Below are 25,971 nucleotides of genomic sequence, written 5' to 3'. Positions count from 1 at the left end.
TGGTGTGTCCAATGCACTGGGGGCTCAAGCCTTTAGTGTGCAGAGCAAAGCAAGAGTCCTTCTGGTTCTGCTATCTCACCTGTCTTCAAAAGCAAATCTTGATTCAAATCAAAACTTTATTGATAAGTTGATTGTAGTGCTAGTGAATGAGCACAGGGGCTTACACATACAAAGCATGCTCTCTTATCACCAAGCTACATTCCTGGTCCCCAATCTAAAACCTTGAAACATAAATTAAACTAAACTTAATTTCAAGAGTTTGTACAAGCTAAGCAAATGCAGACCATACTTTCTATTTTATAAACACAAATAGTGTATAATAAATATAAAATAATAGCGGTAGTTATCAGTGGTGAAAACATTGCTTTTGTATCTGCATCATGAAGTCTACAGATTTTTTTTTTAAATCAATTTCATCACTAGAATCTCTGGAGTCACAATTTATAATGAACTTTCATGCCCCCACATGGGAAGTAGTGGGGGAGTATTTGTAGGAATACAGTTTGTTGTCTGCTCCTCCACTCAGAAGTAACTGCAATATAAAAAGAGAAAAATAATTATCTTACGTGTTACCTGTAGCAAATTAAATACCAATGATTTTAATTGCGGGAGAACAATTAACTTGCATTAAGAATAATACTTAAATGGACCAACTGTACTGATTTTAACTAGACATTTCAGCATATTCTGTTAAACTGTAATAGTGACTATTTGAATTTGATTGAGGCACGATATACTGTACTGTCTATGAAGCATTTGTAAGTGGGCCGGATGGAGGCGCACCTGGTTGAGTGCACATGTTGCAATGTGCAAAGACCCAGGTTTGAGCCTCTGGTTCCACCTGCAGGGGGAAAGCTTTGCGAGTGGTGAAGCAGGGTTGCAGGTGTCTTTCTGTATCTTTCCCTGTCTCCCCCTTCCTCTTGATTTCTGACTGTCTCTTTCCAATAAATAAATGAAGATAATAAAAAAAAATTTTTTTAAAAGAAACATTTGGAAGAAATGTAATATTCAGGGGCTGGGCGGTGGTAGACCTGGTTAAGTGCACGTAACACCATGTGGAAGGACCCAGGTTCAAGCCCCCTTCGACCCTGCAGGGGGAGACACTTCATGAATGGTGAAGCAACTCTTCAGGTGTCTTTCACTCTCATTTCGCCCTTGCCTCTCAATTTCTCTCTATCCTGTTAAATAAAATAGAAAAAAAGGGGGAGGGGGGAGAATGCCACCAGGAAAAGTGAATTCATAGTGTTGGCACCAAGTCCCTGATAACCCTGATGGCCATAATAATAATAATAATAAATAATAAATCTATTAAGTACTTAGCAAAAAATATCACATTATTTGCAAGTAAATAGATATTACCAACTATTCAGATAACTCTAGGACCTGAATTTTAAAAGTGTTTTAGGTAATAAGAGTTTATGTTATGGTTATTTAAAGAGACTTTCATGCCTGAGGCTCCAAAGTCTCAAATTCAACTGCCCACACCAGTACTCTGATAAGAAAAAAAACAAAATCAGTATGTAAGATTTTATAATGGAAAATAGTTTGATAGGGGCTGGGTGGTGCTGAACCTGGTTAAGCATACATGTTTACAATAATACTCAAGGACCCAGGTTCGAGCCCCTGGTCCCCACCTGCAAGGGGAAAGCTTTACGAGTGATGAAGCAGGGATGCAGGTGTCTCTCTCTGTCTCTCTTCCTATCACCCCCTTCCCTCTCAATTTCTGGCTGTCTCTATCCAATAAATAAATAAATATTAATTAAAAAATAGTTTGATCCAATTAGTCTAAAGTATAAAACTTAAAGATTTATAAATAACTGGGGGGGGCACAGAAATTTGGTGGTGGGTACGGTATGGAACTATACCATAATCACATAGTCTTGTAAACCACTATAATCACAGATTAAAAAAAATAATAATAATAAAATAAAACAGCTGGGGGGGGGGGGAGAAATACACAAGAAAAAAAAATGCTCCAAATCTTTCAAATGTTATCTCTATTACTAAAGGAAAACCTTTTTTTCTTTGAATGAGCTGAGGTTTTGTGAATAATGTTAAAGAATAATTTAGAATAGTGAATTATAAATGCCACATATACTGAAGCTGGGGACTCCATAAGGAAAGAACTAGATTTATTCTGCAAATAATGAATAGATTCTTACCCCTGTGTCTGTCCAGTCTACACTCAGAATTCTGTCTTCGTGAGCAGCCAGATCATAGAGAGGAGCCTTACAACTAAAAGAAGAAAATATTGCCATGTTAAATGTATTTCAAAGCTTAAACCACAGATATAGAACTTTCACTTTTCTGAAAATAAACTTTAGCACACCATACTTGGCCCAATAACCACTTCATATTCTAAAGTTCAGATGGCGTCTCTCTTTTTTGTCTCCAGGGTTATTACTGAGGCTTGGTGCCGGCACTATGAGTCCACTGCTCCTGAAGGCTTTTTCTTTTTCTTTTTTCTCCCATTTTATTTGGATAGGTCAAGAAGAAATTGAGAGAGGAGAAGATAGAGATGGGGAGAGAGGGAACAGTCAGTCGTGCATCTGGTAACTGCTCACATTACAATGTTCAAGAACTTGGGTTCAATCCCTTGGTCCCCACCTGCATGGGGAAAGTGGTAAAGCAGAGCTGCAGGTGTCTCCATTTCTATTTGTCACTGCCCCCTCAATTTCTGTCTCTATCTAAAAAAAAAAAAAAAAAAAAAAGAGGTGAGGAGAGAAAGACAAGACACCTATAGACCTGCTTCACTACTTATGAAGCAACCTCCCTGCAGGTGGGGAGGTGGGAGGTGGGAAAGGCAGGCTGAGCTGGGATCCTTGTACAGGTCCTTGCACTTCATACTATATGTGCTTAACCTGGTGCGCCACCTCCCCGTTTTTCTATATTACCAGCAGACTACAAATTTACTGCAATGCATTTATTCAGTCCCATTTTCATACTCTCTTACCTACTTTTCCTTATTGATCTCCTTTTCTTCCACATCACTACTTAACCCTTATATCCTTTTACCCTTTATCCATCTACATTATCCATCTACATGGACATGCTGGTAATTCTTCACTTAAATCTTTTTTTTTTTTTTTTTAATTCAGATTTGGGAAGAGAAAAAAAGAGAGCATTGCTCATCTTTGGTATATGGTAGATCTGGGTATTGAATTTTAAACCTCTGGGGCCTCAGACAAACAATTCTGGTTTGCTCCACTATGTAACTCTCCAAAGCCTGTCCTATCACATAGTAAAACCACATTATTTATTATTATTATTTTATTACCATTAAGTTATCGCTGAGTCTCTGTACTAGCACTACAAATCCACCTCTTCTGGTGGCCATTTTTTCCTACCTTCTCCCTTTCTTTCTATTTTGTTTGATAGCACAAAGAAATTGAGAGGGAAGGAGATAGAAAGGAAGAGACAGCGGTCCAGGAGGTGGTACATAAAGCATTGGACTCTCAAACATGAGGCCCTGAATTGAATCCCGGGCAGCACATGTACCAAAATATTGTCTAGTTCTTTTTTTTTCTTTCTTTTCTCTTTTTTGCCTCCAGGGTATTGCTGGGACTTGGTGCCTACACTGCGAATCCACTGTTCCTGGAGGCTATTTTTTCCCTTTTGGTGTGCTTGTTGTTTATTGTTGTTGTTATTATCACTGTTGCTGTCATTGTTGGATAGGACAGAGAGAAATGGAAAAAGGAGGGGAAGACAGAGAGGGGGAGAGAAAGAAAAGACACCTGTAGACCTGCTTCACCGCCTGTGAAGTGACCCCCCTGCAGGTGGGGAGCCAGGGGCTCGAGTGATGTCTGGTTCTTTCTCATGAATAAATGGTAAAATCTTAAAAGAGAGAGGGGGAAGGGGGTAAGAGAGGCAAACACCTGCATCACTACCTCTCTGCCCATGAAGCTTCCCCCCTGCAAGTGGGAAGTAGGGGTTTGAACCCAGGTACTAGCATCTGATAATGTGTGCGCTCAACTGGGTATGCCACTGCCTGGTTCCCCAACTTGAGTTCATCTTTTTCTTTTTTTCCTGTAGCACCAGAGCCTCACACATATTCCACAGGTTGACCTTTTTCATTCTTTTTATTTTAGATAGACAAAAAGAGACTGGAGGGGGCCGGGTGGTGGCGCACCTGGTTGAGCACACATTACGATGTGCGAGAACCCAGGTTCGAGGCCCCAAACCCCACCTGCAGGGGTTGCACAAGTGGTGAAATAGTGCTACAGGTGTCTCTGTCTCTCACCCTCTCTATCCCTCCCTTCCCTCTCAATTTCTGACTGACTCTATCCAATAAATATAAATATATAAAATTAAAAAAAGAGACTGGAAAGAAGAGAGACAGCCTACCACTGCTCCATCTGCGGGGCTCTCCTCTACTGCACATGGTGTTCTTATGTGAGGCCAGCAGCCTATCGACCAATCCCACTGTTTGATTATCTTTAAAAGCATGTATTTAATTTTCTTTAAAAATATAGTTTTGCCCCTGGCTCCCCACCTACAGGGGCATCGCTTCACAGGCGGTGAAGAAGGTCTGTAGGTGTCTATCTTTCTCTCCCTCTCTCTGTCTTCCCCTCCTCTCTCCATTTCTCTCTGTCCTATCCAACAACGATGACAACAATAATAACTATAACAATAAAACAACTAAGGCAACAAAAGGGAATAAATGAATAAATATTAAATAAATAAATATTTAAAAAATATAAAATATATATATATATAGTTTTAGGGGGTCGGGTGGCAGCGCAGCAGGTTAAGCGCACATGGTGTGAAGCTTGAGGACCGGCCAGTTCGAGCCCCTGGCTCCCCACCTACAGGGGAGTCGCTTCACAGGTGGCGAAGCAAGTCTGCAGGTGTCTTCTTTCTCTCCCTCTGTCTTCCCCTCCTCTCTCCATTTCTCTCTGTCCTATCCAACAACGAAGGACATCAACAATAACAGTAATAACCACAACAAGGCTACGACAACAAGGGCAAATAAAGGGGGAAAAAATGGCCTCCAGGAGCAGTGGATTCATGGTGCAGGCACTGAGCCCCAGCAATAACCCTGGAGGCAAAAAAGAAAAGAAAAGAAAAGAAAAGAAAAGAAATGTCGTGCCTGACACTCCTGGTTGATCCTTGGAGCGACATGTACGAAAGTGATGCTCTGCCTTCTCTCTAGCTTATATAAAACACTTCTATATATAATAAATAAAAATCCTTAACAGAATAGAGAAACTGGGGGGGGGGGGAGGTTTGGTGAAGATAGAGAGGGGGAAAGATAGACACCTACAGACCTGTTTCACCGCTCATGAAGCATCTCCCTTGCAAATGGGGAGTGGGCGCCCAAACCCAGATCCTTGCACATGGCGATGCACTTAACCAGGTGTGCCATCACATGTCCCCCTTAATTTTAAAAATTTACCAGTGTTCTACTTACTTGAGACCACTGATCTTCTGACTCTATAATGTCATATTAAATTAAGGTTTAAGAACTATTAACTTTTTTCCTTTTTTTGTACTAAGGTTAGACAAGTGGATTTCATAAGCTTTTTATATCTGTTTATTCTTTGGCAAAAGACAAACTAGTGTAATATCCTTTCAGAGAACAAAAACAACATATTAACATGAGTAAGATTCCTTTGATCCTGACTTTTCTTTCTGGTTTTAATATTTATTATATTAAGTCGTATGAACAAAAAGCTTCATTTACTCATTAATGAGAGAGATAGAGAGACCCACTAGACTACCATTTTGGCATATACAATGCCAGGGAGTCCCTTTATATAATCAGCAATCAGTCTATTTCTCTGTGGATCGTAAGTAGGCCTTACCTTCTTGTATCCCACAGTTTGACAATATTATCGAAAGAGCCAGAAACCAGTTGCTGTTCATGGGTAGGAGACCACTTTACTGATGTAACCCAACCTGTATGTGAGGTTAAGGAAAGCGACACCAAAGAGCCATCTGAACAAAATAGAAAAGATAACAATTACTGAATTTTAGAAGTAGGTGAAACAAATAACTTAAAACATGATCTTTTAAACCTAGTATCACTAGAGAGAAGAGAAATCGTTCTATATATATTTTTCCCTCCAGTGGTTTATACCACTTACTTTGACTTCTGGGGTCCCATAGCCTGATGTGCCTATCTGTGCTTCCAGACGCTAAACGTTTACAAAGTGGAGAATAGGAGATAGAATTAAACACTTTATTTCCTGTCTGAAAAGAGGAAAAAAAAAAAAGGCATTTAATCATAATGGCTAGCAGTAATCCTATGTAGAATCTTATTACTAAAAATTTAAAATTAGAAGCACTGAATTTATAAATCTTACCAAAGTTGACTTAAGACTGCCAGACTCAACATCCCATACTCTGATCGTGTGGTCCCAAGATGCACTGCATATTTCTTCAGCATCTGACCACAGAACTGATGAAATTGCTTCTGTGTGGCCAGAGAGAGTCACTATAGGGGTCTAGAAATGAAAGTCAAAGAGTAAAGCACTTTCAACTTATATTAATCAAAGTAATAGTAAGTTATAATCTGAAGTCAGTATGCTAGATATCCTGCCACGTGTTTTATCTTTCATATTCTGCCATTTGTTTTCTACAACAATCCTACAAGACAGATAGTTGTTTGTAGTCTATAGATGAAGACACTAAATTCGAGAAAGGTAACTTTCCCATCTATTCTCCTTTTCTATTTTTAGGGACATTAATATCAACACTAACTTCATCTGCCTATTCTATATGTGAGAATTAATAGAAAAAGATCTTAAAAAAGGGTTTAGCATAATGGTTATGCAAGGAGATTCTCATACCTGAGGTTCCAAAGTCCCTGGTTCAATCCCCCACACCACCATAAGCCAGAGCTAAGCAGTGCCCTGGTAGAAAATAAAAGTAAAATAAGGGAGTTGGGCAGTAGCACAGTGTAGGTTAAGCGCATATGGTGCCAAGTGCAAGGACGGGCATAAGGATCTCAGTTCAAGCTCCTGGCTCCCCACCTGCAGGACAATTGCTTCCCAGGTGGTGCAGGTCTGCAGGTGTCTATCTTTCTCTTCCTCTCTGTCTGTCTTCCCCTCCCCTCTCCATTTCTCTCTCTCCATTTCATCCAACAACGACAATAACAACAATAACTACAACAATAAAACAAGGGCGACAAAAAGGAATAAATATTTAAAAAATAAAAGTAAAATAAGGGGCCTGGTGGTGGCGCACCTGGTTAAGCGCACAAGGACCCAGGTTCGAGCCCCTGGTAAAGCAAGGCTGCAGGTGTCTCTCTATCAGCCCCTTCCCTCTTGATTTCGGGCTGTCTCTATCCAATAAATAAAGATAATAAAAAAAAAAAAAAGTAAAAGAGTGTGGCCAGGCAAATACAGGTGAGAGTCGAGGTACCCCACTTCCTGTAGGACTCTTCTGGAGGAACTGCAATGGTAAGTAATATTGACTTCTAGGCTCAGTAGGTGTCACCACTTCATTTCCTCAATATCTAGACTTTATGAGGAGTTTATATCAGAAATCAGCAACTTTTGGCAAAAAATTACCAAGTAAATAATTTAGAACTTGTAGGTGGGGATAGATGGCATAATGGTTATTCAAAGAGACTCTCATGCCTGAGGCTCCACAGTCCCAGGTTCAAGCCCCCACACCACCATAAGCCAGAGCTGAGCAGTGGTCTGGTGTAAAAAAAAAAATTAGATGTGGCCCAAAGGGCAAGGACCGGTGTAAGGATCCTGGTTTGAGCCCCCGGCTCCCCACCTGCAGGGGAGTCACTTCACAGGCAGTGAAGCAGGTCTGTAGGTGTCTTTCTCTCCCCCTGTCTTTCCCTCCTCTTTCCATTTCTCTCTGTTCTATCCAACGACGACACCAACAACAATAACTACAACAAAAGGAAATAAATAAATATTTAAAAAATGAGAACTTGCTGGTCACATACAGTATCTTCCATATTCTTCTTCTTTCTGCATCCAGAGTTATCGCTGGGGCTCGGTGCCTGTACTACAATCTGCTGCTCCTGGAGGCTATTTCCCCATTTTGTTGCCTTTGTTGTTACTGCTGTTGCTACAGTTGGATAGGACAGAGAGATATCGAGAGAGGAGAGGAAGACAGACAGAAAGAGAGAAAGATAGACACCTGCAGACTTGCTTCACCACTTGTGAAGCGACCCCCCTGAAGGTGGGGAGCGGGAGCTCCAACTGAGATCCTTGCACCCATCCTTGTGCTTGGCGCCATGTGCGTTTAACCCGCTGCGCTACTGCCCAGCCTCCATGTTCTTAAAATTCATTACAAAAATAACTTACGTTTTCTCTGCAGTGCAAAACAAGTCATAATCAAATTGACAGTTTGCTTGCCAAATCCTAGACCAAATGACCTCTAACTACTCTCTTCTACAGTTTTCCTGAAAGAAGAAAAGGAACCTAGAGAGTGAGGAACAGAACAGCTGTTTTCATCTGAAACCAGGTAAAAAATAAGGCTGATATAAATGGCATCGAAACACGAATAAGCAAACCTGTTCCTAGGTCTTAGAAAAGTAAAACCTTAAGTTCACAAAAAATTGTCTATGAATGTTTGTAGCAGTTTTGTGCTTAACTGTCAACTTGGAAACAACTCAGAGTCAACTGGTGAAAGATTAAGACAATTGTATATTGGGAGTCAGGCGGTAGTGCAGCAGGTTAAAGTGCATATGGCGTGAAGCACGAGGACTGGCGTAAGGATCCCAGTATGAGCCCCTGGATCCCCACCTGTAGGGGAGTCGCTTCACAAGCAGTGAAGCAGGTCTGCAGGTGTCTATCTTTCCCCCTCTGTCTTCCCCTCCTCTCTCCATTTCTCTCTGTTCTATCTAACAAAGACAACATCAATAACAACAACAATAAAAACCAACAAGGGCAACAAAAGGGAAAATGAATATATATATATCCCATGCCAAAAGGGCAAATTAAAAAAAAAAAAGACCAAAGCACAAAAACCGGTTAGGATCCCGGTTCAAACCCCCAGCTCCCCACATGCAGGGGAGTCGTTCACAGGCAGTGAAGCAGGTCTGTAGGTGTCTCTCTTCCCTTCTACCTCCCCTTTCTCTCTCAATTTCTCTCTGTCTCTATCCAATAACAAAACAAAAAAAAAAAGACAATTGTACATTTATGCAACAGAATACTAATCAGCATCGAAGAGTAATAATACTACATTAAACCTTGACTTCTAGTGACTTATGAAATCTAACTAGCATTCTTGATGTGAGAAACAATTATACATATGCATGTCATATATATAAATGTTTATGAAAAAGAGATTCTCATTCCTGAGGCTCCAAAGTCCCAGCTTCAATCCCCCACACCACCATAAGCCAGAGCTGAGTAATGCTCTGGGGGAAAAAAAAATCTGCTTCAAAATGTCATATGAGAAAGCATGCTTCACTGACACAATTGGTTAAGGTGGCACTTTTGTAAAGTGTACCATGAGGACCCAGTATTGAGGACACACACCTTACCATGTATGACCCTTGTCTGCCAAGCCCATTTGTAAAGCTCCACAGCACCACACGGGAGCACCAGGGGTAGGAACGAAGGGAGCTCGCATGGGTGGTGGAGTGATACTATGGTGTCTGTGTCTCCCTTTCTCCTCTCCCCCGGCCTGAGCTCAAGTATACAGAATAAAATAATTGAGCTGGGGAGTCACTCAACCATATGCATGTAAGGACTTCGGTTCATTCCCCGGAGTCACATAAAAGAATGCAAAGCTTGGCTCAATACTACTACATTCGAGTATAGTACAATGCAGTAGTTATAATAAAAATTTATAGATCTGAAAGGAAGTCTATTTAAGGCTCATACAATGCAAAACAAAAACCAATTTTAATAAGGTAAGATTAAACTACCATATATTTGCCAATACATACTGAAATCAAATACAGTCAATGCTCACAAATATTTACCCTTGTTAGTCCTAGTTGCTCTGTTTTTTGTTTCTTTCTTGGTCTATTTGTAGATTCCTCTATTTCATCTTCTTCATCTGTAGGGACTATAGGACAGAGTTAGATTTACTATATATTTTTGTTTTCACCAAGCACTATAAAAAATTCCATTTGAATAACAACAACAAGAACTACAATAAGAAAACAACAAGGGCAACAAAAGGGAATAAATGTTAAAAACAAACAAAAAAACTTTAAAAAAATTCCATTTGGGGAGCTGGGTGGTGGTGCACCTGGTTGAGCACACATGTTACAATGCACAAGGACCCGGGTTTAAGCCCCTGGTCCCCACCTGCAGAGGGAAAAGCTTCATGAATGGTGAAGCAGGGCTGCAGGTGTCTCTCTCTCCTTCCTCCTCTCAATTTCTGGCTGTCTCTATCCAATAAATAAATAAAGATTTTTTTTACATTTTTAAAATATTTATTCCCTTTTGTTGCCCTTGTTTTTTTATTGTTGTAGTTATTACTGTTGTTATTGATGTCGTCATAGTTGGATAGGACAGAGAAATGGAAGAGAGGAGGGGAAGACAGAGAGGGGGAGAGAAAGAAGTGATTCCCCTGCAGGTGGGGAGCCAGGGGCTCGAAACGGGATCCTTACACAGATCCTTGTGCTTTGCGCCACGTACGCTTAACCCGGTGTGCCTGATTCCCATAAATAAAGATTTTTTTTTTAAGTATTCCATTTAAAAAACATTCCACTTTTTCATAAAAGAAAAAAAAATGTCAAAGAAAATTGTTTTCTGTCTCAAAACTGACTGTTTTTAAGACAATCTGGATGATTTGGAGAGATAATCCACCGGGCAGGGTGCTTTTCTTGGCGTGTGTGTGGCCTAGTTTGAGCCCTGACACCACATAGGAATGTTCTGATGCTGAGCTCCCCTTTTCTGTCTCTAATTGGATGAAGGAAGGAATGGTGGTCCTGGGAATGGTGAAATCAAGCATGCAGGAAGCCCCAGATCCACATGGGGGGGGGTATGAGGTCTTACTGAATGTTATACATTTCCTGCCATCATAATATAACCACTCAAAATTTTTAGCTCTTCTGACCCCCCAACTCTTACATTGTGAACTCTAATACAGCAGCTACCTCAGAAATAAGAGGATTCTGATCAGTTTACCTATGTAATAACAGTTGATTTTTATTATTACTTTTATTGTCACCAGGGTTATTGCTGGGGCTGGGTGACACTGCTCCTGGCAGCCATCTTCTCCTCCCTTTCCTTTCCTTTTTTTTTTTTTTTTTGAAAAGACAGAGAGAAACTGAGAGGGGAAGGAAATAGGAAGAGAGAAAGATACCTACAGACCTGCTTCACAACCCGAGAAGTGTCCCCTGAAGGTAGGGAGCGAGGTAATGTATGCACTCAACCAGGCACGCCACCACCTGGCACCCAATACTAGTTGATTTAAAATATCTATGGGTGGGGGCCGCGTGGTAGCGCAGCAGGTTAAGCCCACATGGTGCACAGACTGGCATAAGGATCCTGTCCCGGTTCGAGGCCCCCCACCCCCACCTGCAGGGGGGTCACCTCACAAGTGGTGAAGCAGGTCTGCAAGTGTCTATTGGTCTTGCCCATCTCTCTCGATTCCTCTCTGTCCTATCTAACAGCAATGATAGCAATAACAAGGATAAACAACAAGAGCGACAAAATGGGGGGAAAAAAAATAGCCTCCAGGAACAGTGGATTTGTAGTGCAGGCACCCAGCCCCAGCATTAACCATGGATACAAAAAAAAAAAAACAACAACTCTGGGTCCCCCTCACCCCCACCTCTTCAATTGGTGTCTTCTTATGACTATCAAGGAACCACCATCTTAGAGCCTTTCTCCTCCTTTTAATTGTTCCTGTGTTTTCAAAGTATGAAAATTAAATTTAGTAAAGCTATTTTTTTTTTTTAGTAAACCAATTTAACTAGAAAATTCCTTAGGGGGTCAGGCGATAGCGCAGTGGGTTAAGTGCACATGGTGCAAAGTGCAAGGACTGGTGTAAGAATCCTGGTTCAAGCCCCCGGCTCCCCACCTGCAGGGGGGTCGCTTCACAAGCAGTGAAGCAGGTCTGCAGGTGTCTATCTTTCTCTCCCCCTCCTCTCCTCTCTCCATTTCTCTCTGTCCTTTCCAACAACAATGACATTAATGACAACAATAATAATAACCACAACAATGAAAAAAAAAAAAAACTAAGGGCAACAAAAGGGAAAAAGTAGCCCCCAGATGCAGTGGATTCAATAAAAAAAGAAAGAAAAGAAAATTCCTCAATAGTTAATAAAAAAAGAAATTAAGATGACAATTTTTGTTTATTTTCAGGTTCTCAGGTAAAGGAACTCTAAGAACTAAGGTAAGTAGTTAAGTTCCACTGCAACATACTCTGAATACTTACAGTATTTAATGACACTATTTAGCAAATATGTGGATGATGGGGGATGAAAAACATTTTGAAATGTAGACAAGGGGTGTAGGTGTCAGGTGGCAGTTCACCTAGTTAAGTGCATGAGGACCCAGGTTCAAGACCTTGGTCTCCATCTGCAGGGGGGAAATTTCATTAGTGGTGAAGCAGTTCTGTGGGTGTCTCTGTCTCTTTCCTCACTATCTCCCTCTCCCCTCTCAATTTCTTTGTCTCCATACAATAATAAATAAATAAAAAGATTAAAAAAAAAATCTTAAAAATATATAAGCAGCCTGATGGTGGCACATCTATTTGTGTGCACGTTACCATGTGCAAGGACCCAGGTTCAAGCCCCTGGTTCCCACCCGCAGCAGAGAAGCTTCATGTGCTGTGAAGCAGGGCTGCAAGTGTCTTTCTCTCCCTTTCTCTCTGTCCTAGTAAAGAAAAGGAAGGGGAGGGGAGTCAGGCTGTAACGCAGAGGGTTAAGTGCAGGTGGCGCAAAGTGCAAGGACTGGCACAAGGATCCCGGTTCGAGCCCTGGCACCCCACCTGCAGGGGAGTCGCTTCACAGGCGGTGAAGCAGGTCTGCAGGTGTCTATCTTTCTCTCCCCATCTCTGTCTTCCCCTCCTTTCTCCATTTCTCTGTCCTATCCAACAATGATGACAACAATAATAATAACTACAACAATAAAACAAGGGGCAACAAAAGGGAATAAGTAAATAAATATAAAAAAAAAAATTACATGGGAGTCGGGCTGTAGCGCAGCGGGTTAAGCGCAGGTGGCGCAAAGCACAAGGACCGGCATAAGGATCCCGGTTCGAACCCCGGCTCCCCACCTGCAGGGGAGTCGCTTCACAGGCGGTGAAGCAGGTCTGCAGGTGTCTGTCTTTCTCTCCTCCTCTCTGTCTTCCCCTCCTCTCCATTTCTCTCTGTCCTAAAAAAAAAAAAAAAAAAAAAAATTACAAAAAAAAAATAGAAAAGGAAGGGGAAAAGTGGCTGTCAGGAGTAGCAGTGGACTCATTGTGCAACCACCAAGCCACAGTAATAACCCTGGAAGAGGCAGGGAAAAAGTGAGGAAGGTAGATCAATATATTTTCTTTATACTATGGTCCTTTTATTAAGTCCTTAAAAGCTCTGGTTGATCAATTCTTTTTTTAATAAAGATCAGTAGTTCTTGTATTATTATCTTTATTGATTGATTGGATCGAGATAGCCAGAAAACGAGAGGGAGAGGTAGAAAGGGAGAGAGTCAGAGAGACACCTGTAGGCCTGCTTCACCACTCATGAAGCTTTCCCCCCTGCAGGTGGGGACTGGGGGCTTGAACCTGGGTCCTTTCAAATTGTAACATGTGCACTCAACCAGGTGCGCCATCACTTAGCCTCAGTTTTATCAATTCTTATGGCAAAATATAGGTTACAAGGATGTCTTTCACAGAAATTCTGAAACACCATCACTGAGTCAAAGAAATATTTAATTTACCTGTAGACCAAATCTTTAGCATCTTATCCCAGGAGCCACTGCAAAACTAAAGAGAAAGAGAGATGAAAGGAAAAAGAACATGTAATACAACCGTTATATGACTTGTTTTGTTTGTTCTTATAATTTTACTTTGCTCTTAATTTCTACTATGATGGTATCATCTGCCTGGTTTCTTAAAATATGTAGCCCTGGTCAGTATGGCAAGTCACTCTTAATAGTTATCACCCTGTCCTGGTCACAGATGCTTAGATAATGGTGATAACTGACACTTTACGATAGGCTTCTTTCTCCTTTAGGGCTTCTTAAAACTAATCTTAGTGTACCCATGGTCTTAGATGATCAACTAGAACGTTCTATAGGGTTCTATAGATAAAAATACTGAGGGCTGGGGAAAATAGCATAGTGGTTATACAAAAAGACTTTCCTGTCCAAGGCACCAAAGGTTCCAGGTTTAACCCCCAGCACCACCATAAATCAGAGCTGAGCAGTGCTCTGGAACAAAACAAAACAAAAAAAAAGTATCTCCCCCACCACCAGGTTAAGTATTGTTTACCTGATTTCTTAAAAAAGGTGCAATCTATGTAAGGTTCTAGGTAAGAGACAACCAGTGAAGAAGTAAATTAGATCTCTTGCCCTATGAAATGCTTACTTTTGGTTTGTAATAATATGCACTTGTCACTAGTAGTCACTGTCCTGGGCGGGTGGGTATAGTTGTTGACACATGGATAGTCTCTTTTCGCCCTTTGGTAGGTCCTTTTCCACCACCACACACCAAGGTACTCTTCACTTCCACCCATCCACTCCCCTCCTTCCCCACAATCTTTTGCAACCACCCAGTTCAAGTTTTATTTTGTGTTTTCTAGAAACTCGAACTCTAATCCAACACCCTAGTACTAAAAACACAGAGTTACTTACTTTAGTTCCTGTACTATCAACTGCTATAGAATCCACACTTCCAGCATGACCTCTGCAACAATGTAGGGCTTTCACTTTGTTTCTCTCTACATTCCACTCCCATAAGAGAACAGTCTGATCCATAGAGGCAGTCAGTAACAAGCAAGACAAACTATCTGAAGAAAGGAGACAAGATAAATGAGATGATACAGTCAGCTTGGAAAAAGAAGCTATTATATAAAGATTCTTTTTTAAAATATTTATTTATTTATTTATACTTATTTATTTTACCAGAGCACTATTCAGCTCTGGTTTATGGTGGTGTAGGGGAGTGAACCTGGGACTTAAAAGCCTCAGGCATGAGAGTCTGTTTGCATAACCATTATGCTATCTACCCTCACCCTAAAGACTCATCAGTAATATACAGGTGAACTTAACACAGTATTAATTTTAAAATGTGTATTACCCAGGGCCAGACGGTGGAGCACTTGCTTAAACACTCACATTAGTGTCAGCTTAAACACTCACATTAGTGTCAAGGACCCAGGCTAAGCCCACACATTATAATGCACAAGGACTAGGGTTCAAGCCCCTCGTCCACACCTGCAGGAGGAAAGCTTCACAATAGGTGAAGCAGGACTGCAGGTGTCTATCTCTCCCTATCTTCCTCTCCCCTCTCAATTTCTGTCTCTGTCCACTAATAAATAAATAGTATTTTTAAAAGATAGTAAAAAATAAAAATTAAAAGACTTTTTTTTAAAAGATTTTATTTATTTATGAGAAAGATAGGAGGAGAGAAAAAGAACTCAGGACCTCATGCTTGAGAGTCCAAAGCTTTATCACTGCGCCACGTCCCGGGCCACTAAGATTTTTTTTTAAATTTATTTTCAGTTTTTGTTGCCCTTGTTGTTTTTCATTGTTGTAGTTATTATTGTTGTTGTTGATGTCGTTGTTGTTAGATAGGACAGAGGGAGATGAAGAGAGGAGGGGAAGACATAGAGGGAAAGAGAAAGATAGATACCTGTAGACCTGCTTCACCACCTGTGAAGTGACTCCCCTGCAGGTGGAGAGCCTGGGGCTTGAACCGGGATCTTTATGCCCGTCCTTGCACTTTGTGTCATGTGTGCTTACCCCGCTGCGCTACTGCCTGACTCCCCATTTTATTTTTTTAATCAGAGCCTGCTCAGCTATGATTTATAGTTGTGCAAGGGATTAAACCTGGGACTTTGGAACTTTAGGCTTGATAGTCACTTTGCATAACCACTATGCTGTTTCCTCCAGGATAATACATAGTTTTAAAATTAAATAGTCTTTTGTGGTCCGGGAGGTGGCACAGTGGTAAAGCTTTGAGGCCCCAGCAGCACATGTGCCAGAGTGATGTCTGGTTCTCTCTCTCCTCCTATCTTTCTCATAAATAAATAAAATCTTTTAAAAAAAAATGTTAAAAAAATAAAATGGAGTTGGGCGGTAGCGCAGCGGGTTAAGTGCACGTGGCAGACAGCGCAAGGACTGGCATAAGGATCCCGGTTCGAGCCCCTTCACAAGTGGAGAAGCAGGTCTGTAGGTGTCTATTAAAAAATAAAATAAAATGAACACTAATATAATTTTAGTATGTGAACTTGATTGAATTACTGATTTAAAACCATGTGTCCTGGAACCCTGCCTCCCCAAATCCCTGCCCCACTAGGGAAAGAGAGAGACAGGCTGGGAGTATGAATCGACCTGCCAAACGTCCATGCCCAAAAACAATTACATAAGCCAGACCATCCACCTTCTGCACCTCATAATGATTCTGGGTCCACACTCCCAGAGAGATAAAGAATAGGAAGGCTATCAAGGGAAGGGATGGGATACAGAACTCTAGTAGGGGGAACTGTGTGGAACTGAACCCCTCTTACCCTACGGTCTTGTCAATATTTCCATTTTATAAATTAAAAAAAATTATTAGTGATTTACAAAGTTCTAAGACAATAGGAGTTTAATTCCGCACCACTCCCACCACCAATGTTCTGTGAACCCCACACTCACCTTCCAATGGTAACCACCCTAGATCTCCTAAGCCCACAGATATAGGTTGTATATTTCTTTTTTCTTTCAAGTTTATGTGTTTTGATTCTCTTTATTTCACTTATGAGTGAAATCATCCTGTAGTTACCCCAACTCATTGATTAAAAAAATGTAACCCTTTTCTTCTTGAACATTATTTTGAAAGGCTTTATAACCGACATGAGGCATTTGCTACCTTACACCTTATCTGCCCCAGTATTTAAATAGCCTAATTTCACTGCCCTATCTAGGACTCTTTTAGTTTATGCAGAATCCTAACCTTTTTTTACCCAGGCCACATCTTTGACAACATCTGTATGTCCGACAATTGTCATTATTGACTTTCCTTCCAAAGACCAGATCCGAGAAGTCTTATCATATGAACCAGTTAAGATCCTGTGAAGAAAAAAAAAAAACTCTTATGAAAAGCAAAAAGCCTCAGCTTTTTAAAATCCCGAAATCAATCTTATCCCCCACCCCTTTTTTTCTATTGCTGGGGCCTGGTACTAGCACTATGAATCCACCGCTCCCAGTGGCCATTTTTTTTGTTTGTTTGTTTCTTTATTTGATAGGACAGAATGGGATGGGTGGAGGAGACAGAGAGGAAGAGAGACAGAGACACCCACAGTACTTATTTCACTATTCATGAAGTTTCTCCATTGCAGACAGGGAACAAGGGCTCAACCCTGGGCATTGTGCATGATGACGTGTCACTGACCAGGCCCCATCAATTCTATTTCTTCTTTTTTTTTCTTAATATTTATTTATTCATGATAAATATAGGAGAGAGAGAAAGAACTAGACACCACTCTGGCACATGTATTGCTGGGGATCAAACTCAGGACCTCATGCTTGAGAGTCCAAAGCTTTATTCACTGTGCCACCTCCTGGACCAACATCAATTCTATTTCCAAGGCAATGAGAAAGTAGACTTTCTTTGGTCTGGGAGATGGTGCAGTGGCTAAGGCATTGGACTCTGGACTCTGAAGCATGACCTACCAAGTTCAATCTCCAGCCCATACCAGAATGATGTGTGATTCTCATTCTCTCTCTCTCTCTCTCCCTCCCTCCCTCCCTTCTCCTTTCTCATTAATAAAATGAGAGAGAGAAGAAAAAAAAAAGTAGACCCTGAGGATTATACATTTAAACCCTTCTTTAAGATTTCAAAATACAGGGGCCAGGCGTTGGCATACCTGGTTAAGCGCTCATATTAAAGTGTGTAAGAACCCAGGTTCAAGCCCCTGGTCCCCACTTGTAGGAGAAAAGCTTCACAAGTGATGAAGCAGGGCTGCAGGTATCTCTCTGCCTCCCTCTCTCACCTTTCAATTTTTCTGTCTCTACCCAATAATAAATTTTAAAAAATATTTTAAAACATACTGGAATAGATTAGCACATGTGACAACTTGATTTTTCCTAACCTCCTAAAAATAAAAATATGGTGAACAATTCCTATATTTAACCTGTTGTGGAAAAAGACAATTCACAGGAATTTAAGCAAATTGCTTGTAAAGACTAGTAGTCCTTTCTACTAATCAGTTAAATCCATTTAATAGAAAAACAGTAAAACCATTTACATAAAGACATAACTATTTATAGCTCTGGAGAGAGATTCTTTCAAACTAAGGTGCTGCTGGACTGGAGAAACTGCACAATGGTTACACAAAAAAGACGTTCATACCTGAGCCTCCCAAGTTCAACCCCCAGTACCATCATAAGCCAGCAAAACTAGAGTTGAGCAGTGTTCTGTTATCTTTCTCTCTGTATCTCACTCATTAAAGGAAAGAAAGAAAAAGAAAGTCTCTGCTTTCATCTGCTCGAGATTTTTTTTTTTTCCTACAAGTAAGGTCAGTGGGGATTTGCTCTGAGCCACCATTATCATCTGCCCTTCCTAGCTCTAAGATACCATTGCCTACATCTTCATGGCAGTTCCTTCTTGAACACCTAAATATAAATAACTTTGGCATAGTTTCTGATACATTCATCATTAAATTACTTTTATAGAGAACTGACAATCAGAAAACAAATATTCACATAGTAGACTTATAAAGACTAATGGGGAGGAAAGTAAGAAAAATAAAGGATATGGAGAGAACAACATTCAACTGGCAATACCATTCCTCTGCGCCTTTGATTGAACTGATCCAGTCATCATGAATCAAGCATTGCTCTGGCTGTGGTGCGCTGTACTTCTCCACATATTCAAGTTCCACAACCTCTTCCTAGTACAGAGAAAAACCAGAAATAAGTCCAGTGATACAGATAATATAGCTATTAATTCACTTATTTTGGATAAAGACAGAAAAATTGAGAGGAGGCGGAGAGACACCTGCAGCACTGTTTCACTGCTTGTGAACCTTCCCTCCCGGAATGGGGGGGGCAAAGACTTGAACCTGGGTCCTTGAGCACTGTAATGCATGCATTCAACTAGGTGGTATAGTTAACAACATGCTGTTTCATGAGTAGAGGCTCTGACTAGGATGATGAAGTTCTGGAAATGGACAATGGTGATGGTTGTAAGATACTATGAGTAGTTAGAAGTAAATTTACAGAACAATTATAAAATGTACATACCTATGAACTGGGGCAGTTTCACTGCTACAGGCTACATTTTTCTCTTCACCCAGATAAAAAGACATAGTACAGCTAGCTTCCTCTGTTGACACAGCACCTTCCCTGTGGTGCTGGGGCTCAAGCCTGGTTGAGTCCATGGCAACAAAGTGGGTATATCCTACCCTAAGAGGCCTCTATAAATTCTTTTTGGAAATTAAAGGGGAAAATCACTATATATCATAATAACCTAACCTAGTTTTTATGTATATAATTATTTTGTATACTTGTATTAACACACACATGTATTTGCTATTCCTTTTATTTACTTATTCCATTTGTTGCCCTTGTTGTTTTATTATTGTAGTTATTATTGATGTTGTTGTTGGATAGGACAGAAATGGAGAGAGGAGGGGAAGACAGAGAGGGGGAGAGAAAGATAAGACACCTGCAGACCTGCTTCACCGCCTGTGAAGCGACTCCCCTGCAGGTGGGGAGCCGGGGGCTTGAACCAGGATCCTTATGCTGGTTCTTGTGCTTTGCACCACCTGCGCTTAACCCTCTGTGCTACCGCCTGACTCTCCCCACTTTTTTTTTTTAAGATTTTATTTATTAATGAGAAACATAGAAGGAGAGCCAGACACCACTCTGGAACATGTGCTGCCGGGGATTGAACTCAGGACCTCATGCTTGAGAGTACGATGCTTTACCCATTGTACCACATACTGGACCACTGCTATTCCTTTTCTTTCTAGTTCTTCTACAAATATAGAAGTATCTTTTCATTTTTACTCACCTTGAATAAGACTTTTAGAAAAAGAAAAAATAAAATACTTTTTTTTTTTGCCTCCAGGGTTATAGCTGGGGCTTGGTGCCTGCACTATGAATCCACTGCTCCTGGAGGCTGTTTTTTTTCCCTTTTGTTGCCCTTATTGTTTATCATTATTGTTGTTATTGCTGTCATTGTTGTTGGATAGGACAGAGAGAAATGGAGAGAGGAGGGGAAGACAGAGAGGGGGAGAGAAGAACACCTGCAGATCTGCTTCACTGCTTGTGAAGCGACCCCCTGCAGATAGGAGGCCAGGGACTTGAATCAGGACCCTTAACACAGTCCTTGTGCTTTGCGCCATGTGCACTTAATCCACAGTGCTACCGCCCAGCCCCTGGGAAATATTTTTAAGGAGTCAAGACAGCTTATCTGCTACTATCAATACATTAATGCCCCTGGACCTGAGACCCAATGCCACATGGGAACACCATGGAACACCACAGCACTAGAAGTGGGTGGTGACTCTTGCTACCTAGAAGCAAAAAAATGAAAAAGATGGTCCAAGTGCAATGGAATCACATGTGAGACCCTGGAACAACCAGAAAATAAGTAAAAGGCTTACAAACTGAATATAGGTGGGAGCCGAGTGGCAGCACAGCAGGTTAAGCACACATGATGCAAAGCACAAGGACTGACATAAGTATCCCGGTTCTAGGCCCCGCCTCCCTACCTGCAGTGGGATCGCTTCACAAGTGGTGGAGCAGGTCTGCAGGTGTTTGTCTTTCTCTCCCCCCCTCTATCTTCCCTTCTCTAAATTTCTCTGTCCTATTCCATAACAATGGCGGCAGCAGCAGCAGCAACAACAACGGAAAAAAAAAAAAGATGGCTGCCAGGAATAGTGGATCCGTAGTGCAGGCACTGAGCCCATGATAACCCTGTAGGAAAAAAAAAAAAAAAAGAAAAAAGAAAAAAAAAAACAAACCAAACAACTGAATATACATAAAGTTCAAGGCTAAAGAGACAGCATCATGGTTATGCAAAAGAGACTCTCACACCCATGGTTCCAAGTTCCCATTTCTGTTAGCCAGAGCTGTGCAGTGCTCTGGAGGAAAATACAAAAGAGAAATTCATATGAAAGAGAGATTCAAAATTTTGGGACAAATTATATCAAGATCATCCTGATATGTACTTATTTAGGCTGACAGAAATATATATATGCTGATTCTAAAAGTTTAGCTGATAATATCATTAGTAAAATAGGTAAAGGTGAACTTACTGAGGATATGTTTTCCAATTCCATGTGTTTGACCAAGGGCATTCGCAGAAATTGGCCCTTAATAAGGAAATCAAACTCTACATGCTTATGTAACTCTAAAGAAAATAAACAAGGAACCATTAATAATAATAGTAACAATAATAAACTACATGATTTTAAGAACAGAAATATTGTGGGCTGAGAGGTGGTGCAGTGATTAAAGCTCCAGACCTAACAGCAGGAGGTCCCAAGTTCAATCCCCGGCAACCATGGTCCAGGGTGATGCTCTGGTGTGCCCTACCGCTCTCCTCTAAATAAATAAATGAATTAAAAATAAATAAGTAAAAAGAAAGAAAATTTCAAACATATATAAAATTGGAGAAAATATGCTATCTTTATATCTAAATCTTTAATAATGATCAACTCATGGCTAGTCTTGTTTCATCAATATTTTTTATTACAATTGCTGACTTAAACACACACACACACACCCTCATTTAAATGAAAAAGGATGAAGGGGGCCAGGTGATGGTGCACTTGGCTGAGCATACATGTTACCACTCACTAGGACCTGGGTTCAAACCCAATCCCCCACCTGCAGGTGCCAAACTTCACAAGTGTGGAAGCAGTGCTACAGGTATCTCTTTTTCTGTCTCCCTCTTCATCTCCTCTCCCCCACTCAATGTCTTATCAAATAAAAGAAAAAGGATGAGAAAAAAACCCAGAGCATCACTTTGGCACATGCAATGTTAGAGACTGAACTATTTGAGAGTCCAAGGCTTTATCCACTGTGTCACCTTGAATTAACTTTATGGGTTTATAATTCATAGTATAATAGCACATTTACCTTTTACTTGATATTAGTGTTTGTAAATGCTTTATCTACTAGCATTTGTAGGAATTCTGAACACTTAATAAAATGCCAGTATTACTGCTGGGATTTGCTGCTACATAAAAAAATAAAATACTGTTATTATTTTGGTTTTAAATGTGTAGCAATTAAGACCTAAGCACTGAGATACTGGTCTAATGCCTGTCAGCTCCACTTCTTCTCACTACAGTAGCAACAGCTTCATTACCTCATCTACATCACGGCTATTAAAAAAAAACAAACTTTTATTTCCAAATTTCAACCACAGTATCTCCAGATGGTCTAAAAAAGTAAACTGAAATAGTTTCGAAAAGTTATTTCAAAGTATCATACAAATGGGAAACTCATATGATTTATAACTGTCATGACTATAAAATGCACAGTGCTATGGAAGTAGGCTTAAAAGTGAAAACACCAGATTTAAAATGTCTTCAGTTGTAGGGGCTAGCATCATGTCCTCTCCTAAGTCCCAGCACATAAACACCCACCATTCTTGGCTTCCAGCAATTTATTGATGATATTACTAAGGTCAGCAACTTCAGATGCTGCAGGGATTGAGAAGGGAACATCATCCACTGCGTATCTGTAAGAATTAAACAGTATGTCAAGATTAGATCTACAGAAACTTTGACAATTGTGAATCTCTTCACTCAGCAAGCATTTATATTTCATACATGCCAGACGTTTTCCAAAAATGAATTAAGACGTCTCTGATCTTAGCAAGGGTTGAAATGTAGAGACCAAATACAATGAAACAATGTAAGAACAGTGTCATAATGGCATATAAAACTGAGGGCAAGAAGCGGTGTGGGTGTGAATCAATTCCAACCAGAGAAAAGCAGGATGAGACGTGGTCTTCCTTGGTTTATTTATATAAATCAGCAGGCCAAGGACAGTGGTGAGGAGGTGGGAAGGGGCTGAAAGGAGGCTGGAGACATTGTATCCTAGGAAGGAGGGAAATTGCACTTCATGGCAAGTGAGACGTGACTTTGTGGGGTCGGGTGGTGGAGCACAGGGTTAATTAAGCACACGAAGTACCGTGCGGAAGGACCCACACAATGATCTGGGTTTGAACCTCCAGCTCCTTCAGGATTTACTTACACAAGAGAGCAAGAGAACTGGCACATATGATGCTGGGGCTCATACTCAAGAACTCACGCTTAAAAATCTAACACTCTGGGAGTCGGGCTGTAGCACAACGGGTTAAGCGCAGGTGGCGCTAAGCTCAAGGACTGGCGTCAGGATCCCAGTTCGAGCCCCCGGCTCCCCACCTGCAGGCAGGTCCCTTCACAGGCAGTGAAGCAGGTCTGCAGTTGTCTGTCTTTCTCTCCCCCTCTCTGTCTTCCCCTCCTCTCTCTATTTCTCTCTGTCCTATCCAAGAACAACGACATCAATATTAACTACAACAATAAAACAACAAGGGCAACAAAAATAAAAATAAAAATAAAATAAAATAAAAAAGAATCTAACACTAGCCACTGAACCACCTCCCAGGTCAAGATGCAGCTCTTTCTGGGCGAGGGTTGACAGCATAATGGTAATGCGAAGACTCTCCTGCCTGAAGCTCCAAAGTCCCAGGTTCAGTCCCCTGTACCACCATAAGCCAGAGCTGAGCAGTGCTCTGGTTAAAAAAAAAAAAAAAAAAAATTCCTGCTCTTTCAAACAAGCTCCCAAGTGATACTGACACTGGTAGTCTTCAAATACATTTTGAAAATAAAATTATATATCTATGATGTAAAAAAGGAGGAAAGGTAGCAGAGGGGCCAGGCAATAATTAATTAATGTACCTGGCTTAATGCACATGTTACAATGTGTAAGACTCAGGGTTCAAGCCCCCAGAGGCCCTGCAGTGGTAAGCTTCATGAGCAGTGCTACAGGTTTCTCTGTCCGGGACCCCCCCCCCCAACACCCCCATGGCACATTTTAAAATTTTTTACCAGAGTACTGCTCAGCTCTGACTTATGGTGGTGTTGGGAATTGAACCTGGGACCTTTGGTGCCTCAAGCTTGAAGTCTCCCCAGCCTTCTCTCTCCTCCCCTCTAAATTTCTCTGTCCTATCAAATAAATAAATAATTAAAATAAGGTAATAGAACTAAGTAAATATTTTATTCCTCTTTTCACGTACTATTTTTGATCAATACCACAATCCATGTACACACAGGTGGGTAAACAATTACACTTCAATGAATAAAACGACCCACTTTATGGATCAGATCATTTCAAGTTAAAGGAAAAAGCAAGAACTTAATACCTAGATTATGTCACCTTTTCTGGAGCATTTAAACACATATAGCTTTATTCATCCACCTAAGTGATTAAAATACTTCATGTGTAACTTCATGACAACCAAAAAATTATCTCAATAAAAGTTTCAGTTACTGCACAGGACACTGTGAAGAACTTAGCCCAAGTATGCATATTTCTCTGTATTGGCAATATGAGTTGGTATTCAACCACACAAAAAGAGTGACTTACCAAGTCAACTCACAAAGCCACACAATAAAAGACATTTTTTAAAACCAGATCACTGCTCAGCTCTGGTTTATGGTGGTTCGGGGGACTGAACCTGGAACTATGGAGCCTCAGGCACCAGAGTCTCTCTGCGGAACCACTTTGTTGTCTACCCCGCCCCAATGACATAATCTTAACTAAGGTGCAAGACTAAGTTTATGGCTGATTTAGCTATAAGCTAAATCCAACAAATACTATCAGCTCCAAAAGTAGCTGACAAACGCACTTGTTGCCTTGAGCCCATCCAAGAAGGCTAGTCAGCTCGCAGTCCCTGCCACCCAGATTTACAATATAGTCGAAGAGGTCAAGATTCACTTTTCCGTCTAGCTTAGGGAAACATCACTATCACCTCTTTTAAAAAGAAAATGTATTGCGGATTTTCATCAATACTCCCGCCTCAACTCCATAGCACGCACGCCCCTCAGGGTCCCTCGTCCACCCGGGCAGGTGCTCTCCGCCCGCTACCCGCCCCAGAGAAATCCTCACAAGGATCCCTGTCCGCCGAGAGAAAAAAGTGCGCAGGTGAGGAATCAAGGGGAGAAACATGTGAAGGGTGGTGAGATGATCAAGTGCCCTCCAGGGCCGGGAAAGGGTCGGGGAGAGACCGCGAGGGCGCAAACTTACTGCTTGTTGTCCGTCAAGAAACGTGTCTGCAGCTGAGCCATGGCTGCGACTGCGCTCACAAGTTGTCTGCAAACACGTGCGAGGTAACCGTCAGACAACAGGGATTCCGATCTTTAAACACTAAAGAAATATTAAAATAAAATAAAACACACCGCCAGCTCAAACATAGACCGCAGCGATAAGGGAGAAGCTGCCGAGACAGAGCTTCCGCTCTTTCCACGAGGCCGCCCTTCCAGCAGGCCCAGCCCACAAGCATCAAACGCCTATTACTCGATGTAGGAGTCGTCGATTAGAAAAGCATAGTCTTAAAGGGGATGTCACCCTTTTATTTTATTTTTAAAAATTTCTTGCAAGTCTCTTTAGTTCTGTGGCTCATAAAGATACAGAGACATCTCAGTTGAATCGGCGCTGCTCGTTTTATTTTTACTTTTTAATACTGCTTGTCCTTAAACCCAATACTTTACAGTTACTAGATACTACAGTTCCCAGAAAGCAGCGCTTCTTAGACACTGTGACCACTGGGAACTGTAGTCTTTTATTAACCTCGCAATCGCTAGTTATCTTCTTAGTATTAAACCCACCTGGCTCTAGAGAGTTGTTAGATTTCCTTTAATTTACAAAAGTCTTTCGGGATTTATCTTCTCCCGCACACTTCCGG

At 41.1% G+C, this 25,971-nt stretch overlaps 1 protein-coding gene and 1 long non-coding RNA gene across 2 annotated transcripts; one reads left to right on the top strand and one right to left on the bottom strand.

The window, feature by feature from the left end:
* Positions 1-279: 279 nt before the first annotated feature.
* Positions 280-25,558, bottom strand: WDR12 (WD repeat domain 12). Its single transcript, XM_007520493.3, has 13 exons — positions 25,314-25,558; positions 22,667-22,761; positions 21,329-21,423; positions 18,849-18,955; positions 17,017-17,132; positions 14,712-14,866; positions 13,797-13,842; positions 9,899-9,984; positions 6,306-6,446; positions 6,087-6,192; positions 5,805-5,937; positions 2,163-2,235; positions 280-532 (listed from the first exon to the last, which is right to left on the bottom strand). Exons 1-13 carry the CDS (start codon positions 25,352-25,354, stop codon positions 455-457), a joined length of 1,272 nt encoding a protein of 423 aa, XP_007520555.1. The 5' UTR covers positions 25,355-25,558; the 3' UTR covers positions 280-454.
* Positions 8,361-18,999, top strand: LOC132539401 (uncharacterized). Its single transcript, XR_009550658.1, has 3 exons — positions 8,361-8,430; positions 12,237-12,267; positions 18,738-18,999. It is a non-coding gene; the product is annotated as an uncharacterized LOC132539401 (long non-coding RNA).
* Positions 25,559-25,971: the final 413 nt, after the last annotated feature.

Source organism: Erinaceus europaeus, chromosome 7 (genome assembly GCF_950295315.1).
Source record: "Erinaceus europaeus chromosome 7, mEriEur2.1, whole genome shotgun sequence".
Classification (NCBI taxonomy): Eukaryota; Metazoa; Chordata; class Mammalia; order Eulipotyphla; family Erinaceidae; genus Erinaceus; species Erinaceus europaeus.
This window is presented reverse-complemented; position numbering and strand designations above follow the sequence as displayed.

What these genes read in the sequence shown, in the direction of transcription:
- WDR12 (XM_007520493.3), bottom strand. Translation starts at nt 25,354, where the DNA reads ATGGCTCAGCTGCAGACACGTTTCTTGACGGACAACAAGCA. An exon ending in TTCTTGACGGACAACAAGCA is followed by an intron (nt 22,762 to 25,313) that starts GTAAGTTTGCGC and finishes TAATTCTTACAG; the next exon opens with ATACGCAGTGGATGATGTTC. An exon ending in ATGGGACCCCAGAAGTCAAA is followed by an intron (nt 5,938 to 6,086) that starts GTAAGTGGTATA and finishes TATTTTGTTCAG; the next exon opens with ATGGCTCTTTGGTGTCGCTT.